This window comes from Trypanosoma equiperdum (assembly GCF_001457755.1).
Source record: "Trypanosoma equiperdum strain OVI genome assembly, contig: ctg_1131, whole genome shotgun sequence".
Lineage (NCBI taxonomy): Eukaryota > Euglenozoa > Kinetoplastea > Trypanosomatida > Trypanosomatidae > Trypanosoma > Trypanosoma equiperdum.
In genome coordinates this window covers 1-3,634 of record NW_027123096.1, presented here as the reverse complement: position 1 = coordinate 3,634, position 3,634 = coordinate 1, and the positions used below count along the sequence as shown (strand labels likewise).

The 3,634-nt window shown below is 47.7% G+C and overlaps 1 protein-coding gene across 1 annotated transcript; it reads left to right on the top strand.

The window, feature by feature from the left end:
* Positions 1-470: 470 nt before the first annotated feature.
* On the top strand, positions 471-2,228 carry TEOVI_000502800 (protein farnesyltransferase beta subunit; the record flags this gene model as incomplete). Its single annotated transcript, XM_067220365.1, has 1 exon — positions 471-2,228. The coding sequence occupies one exon, from the start codon at positions 471-473 to the stop codon at positions 2,226-2,228; it is 1,758 nt and encodes a 585-aa protein (XP_067076466.1).
* Between the last annotated feature and the right edge of the window lie 1,406 nt (positions 2,229-3,634).

The following is a 3,634-nucleotide window of genomic DNA, read 5'->3' as shown; positions in this document are numbered from 1 at the left end:
TTTTTTTTTTTTTGCTTCCTGCGCCTTCCCCATGACGCCTTAACTTTGCTCGGCGTATTGAACTTTGTGCTTCTAGGGTAAGTGATTAGCTGTGTGGTGAATACGCTGTTCTTTTGGAAGTTGGGAAGGGGAGAACATGACGAAACCGATTGAAATGATGGTTACTCTCCCTTATTAGTTATATATAAAACTATGTTTATATATCAGGGGAGAGAGACACGTAAAACTTAGTTTGACCCTTTCGCTTACCCGTGGAGTTGCATTGGTTGTATTTAATTTGGAGTGTTTCTCTGCCTAGTGTTCAACCAAACCCTGGAGTTTCGTAACTGAGCCGTCACTATTATTTTACTGCACGGAAAAATATCCTTCATTCATATTCCTTTGAGCTTAAGAACCTCGAGTTGTAGTTGGTTTCAGTACGTTAAGCCGGCAGGCTGTCGCATTCCACTGGTGTGCAACGATACATAGTAATGTCTTTTGTACCACCTCCAGCATCATCCACCACTCACGCTCAACGGGAAGTTGAGCTCACTCTCTTACGTTTTTTAGAGAAATACCGGCCGGAGGTCTGCGATCTTTGGGGTACGCACTCTAACATCCATTTGCATGCCGATTCCAATGAGAAAGAAGAGGAAATGTGTACTATAGACAACGAGGAGGGGATTGTACATTCTCTCAACCGAGAGAGCCACGAAAAGTACCTGAAGAGTCGGTTGGTAAAGCTTCCTGAGTATGTGCAACGGCTGTACAACGCGCAGCCGTGGATGGTTTACTGGACGTTGCAGGCTGCTGAGATGCTCGGAATCACAGAGAAATTGTATGAGCAGATATCTCAAGACGCATTAGGGGAGTTCATACTCAGCTGCTTGCAGGAACAACCTGTTGAAGATGAGCAGAAGGGTTGTTGGGGAAGTGAAGAAGGGGGAAAGCACGGAAAGGGAAGCATGCCTCAGCAATGTGGCAATGTGTATGATTTTCTCCGTCGGTGCGATGCTGATCATACGTGTGCTATTGGGTTCTCCGGGGGAAACTATGGACAGATTCCGCATTTGGCTACATCGTACGCGGGAGTTTGCTCGCTCTGCATCCTGGGATGTCCAGAATACCTTCAGGCTCTTCCACGTTCCGCCATTAAGCGCTGGTTGCTCTCACTTCGCTGTGCCGACGGCAGTTTCCGCATGCACATAGGCGGGGAGGCGGATATTCGCGCATCATATTGTGTCGCGGTTATTACCACATTACTACAGCTCCAGGACGTGGATGCAAGTAGTGGAGATATTCTGAGAGAGCAGGAGGCGCAATTCGTAGCTTCGTGTCAGACACACGAGGGCGGATTTGCGTGCGGGAGGTTTGCCAGCGAAGCGCACGGGGCCTACACTCAATGCGGGTTAGCTGCCCTGATTTTGATGAAGAGACCAGAGTTATGCAATTATACGGCGTTGAGAGGATGGCTAGCGGCGCGTCAACTGCGTTTTGAAGGTGGTTTTAACGGAAGAACAAATAAACTGGTGGACTCTTGCTACGCCCACTGGGTGGGCGCATCACACGTGTTACTGCGTGTTGGTGAGAGCCTTGCTAAAATAACGACTTGTGGTGAAACGAAACGCAGCTTAACATCACGGGAAATGCTTTTGCTCGACCACGCGCAGTTGGTCGACATCTCAAACTTACATCCAGAGAGTTTTGAGGCATGGTCCCAACATGAGGAAGAAAAACAGGAACGAGCCAGCCGTGTGGAAGCGTACCTTAGCGCTACACCACTTGCAGCGTCGTGGTCATCATCAGGTGTACCTAACGTTTTGGACGACGATGCGGGCGACTTTTACTTCAATCAGAGGCGGCTACAACTTTACATTTTGGCGTGCTGCCAAAACAGGGAAGAAGGTGGGTTGATGGATAAACCGAACTATCCCAATGATTTTTATCACACTTGTTATTCACTTTCAGGGATGAGCTCCGCGCAAAATCTGCAAGGCATGCAAGTCAACAGAGACGGCCGTGACTTGAGTGGGAACTCATTTTATGCAGCTGCGGTCTCACGGGGTTATATTCCTGGGCGGAGGGACAGTTATGGAATTGTCCTCCCTTCAGATGAACGTAGTGGTGTTAGTAGTGAGTTGCACCTGAGCAAGAACTGTCTTCGCCCTACAAACCCCATTTTCAACATCAACCAGTCAAAGGTTTTGTTTGCACTGCGTACTTGGGGCGCAAAGACTTTCATGTGCTGACGTTAAAGGTATTTCAAAGTGTTGTGCCCCGAAGACATTCAGTCTGGGGACGATCAAAAAAAAAAAAGTGGGAGGAGAGCGGGGTTGGGTCGCGTGGTAAATGTTTCCATGTGACAAACACCTCTATACAACTTCTATTTTTTATAATTGGCAGCGAATGTAACTTCAGTGCGAAAAGGATGGAACAGAACCCCAATACATTTGATCTTCCTCTGTAGTTGTGATACGCCTTCTCCGGGTTCGTAACCGGCTTCTTCATCTTTGGTGTGCACTGCTGCCTTAACTTTCCTTCTTCTTTAAGCCCAAAAATGCAGGACGTACCAAATCCAAACCCTTCGATTGGTACTTCACCTTCCACTGATCCCGCGTCGTTCGCGTTCTCGTTAGATGAATTAGCAAGTGAGAACTTTGACGTTATTCAGTGGATAAATACCTCTTTGCAATGTATTTCTTCGGCGAATCCTGATGGGGTAGAAACCGATGCGGAGTTGGAAGGGCGCATCACAAATTTGTACGGCAGATTGCATTCATACTCACAGGAGGTTGCAAGTTCTGTTGACGACACTATCACACAGGCGCTCGTTCGGCTCCCCCGAACTGGGCTGGAAGTCGGCCGTATGGTTACGGAAGTTCAACAACTTCAACAGGCACTTTGCAAAATAAGAGAGGAGGCGCAACCAGCGGTAGAAATGATCTCCAAACCATACGTTGCACAGCTCAATGATCTGAAGAAAACGCAGAAGAAGCTCATGCGCTGCTCTGAAACACTTAAGAAGGCATCGGAAGTTGATAGCAATATGAAGCAATTGGACGATATTATGGAGAAACTTCGTGTTTCGGTGTCAGAGGTGGACATAGACTTAGTGGCGGTGTCTATTAGGGAGGTGCGGCAAAACCTCGCAGACCTTCAGAAATTAGAGGTAACGTTTGGTGGAAAGCAGCTGGAAGCAGTTGAGAGGCATGAACAACTCCTGCAACGCGTGGTGGAGACCGAATGTATGGAACAGTTACGCCGAAGAGTAGTAGACCGTGCTGCTCATCTCCTCAAGGTACTTGATACTATTGGGAGGGCTGATGCTGTTCTTCAGCAATTTTCCGCAGAGAGCATAGCCTCCGAAAAGGAAAAAGTGTTTTGTCTGCTACATCACTCTGAGTCAAAAGTTTCAAGGCATCCAATTTCTCCCGTGCGTGCGGCAGAGGTGCTGAAAACGCAACTTATACCTTCCTTAGGATGTGCACTCACCGACCAGTTAGACTATTTAATGCAGTTGGCACATGTTTACAGCGGTAATCGCGATATCACGGATAATGCGGAGATTTCTGAAGGGCCCGAGTCGCAACCCGTGAAAGTTTTGCGTTTAATGGCAGATGAAATTGTAGAATGTCTTTCCACTTGCTTAACTCCC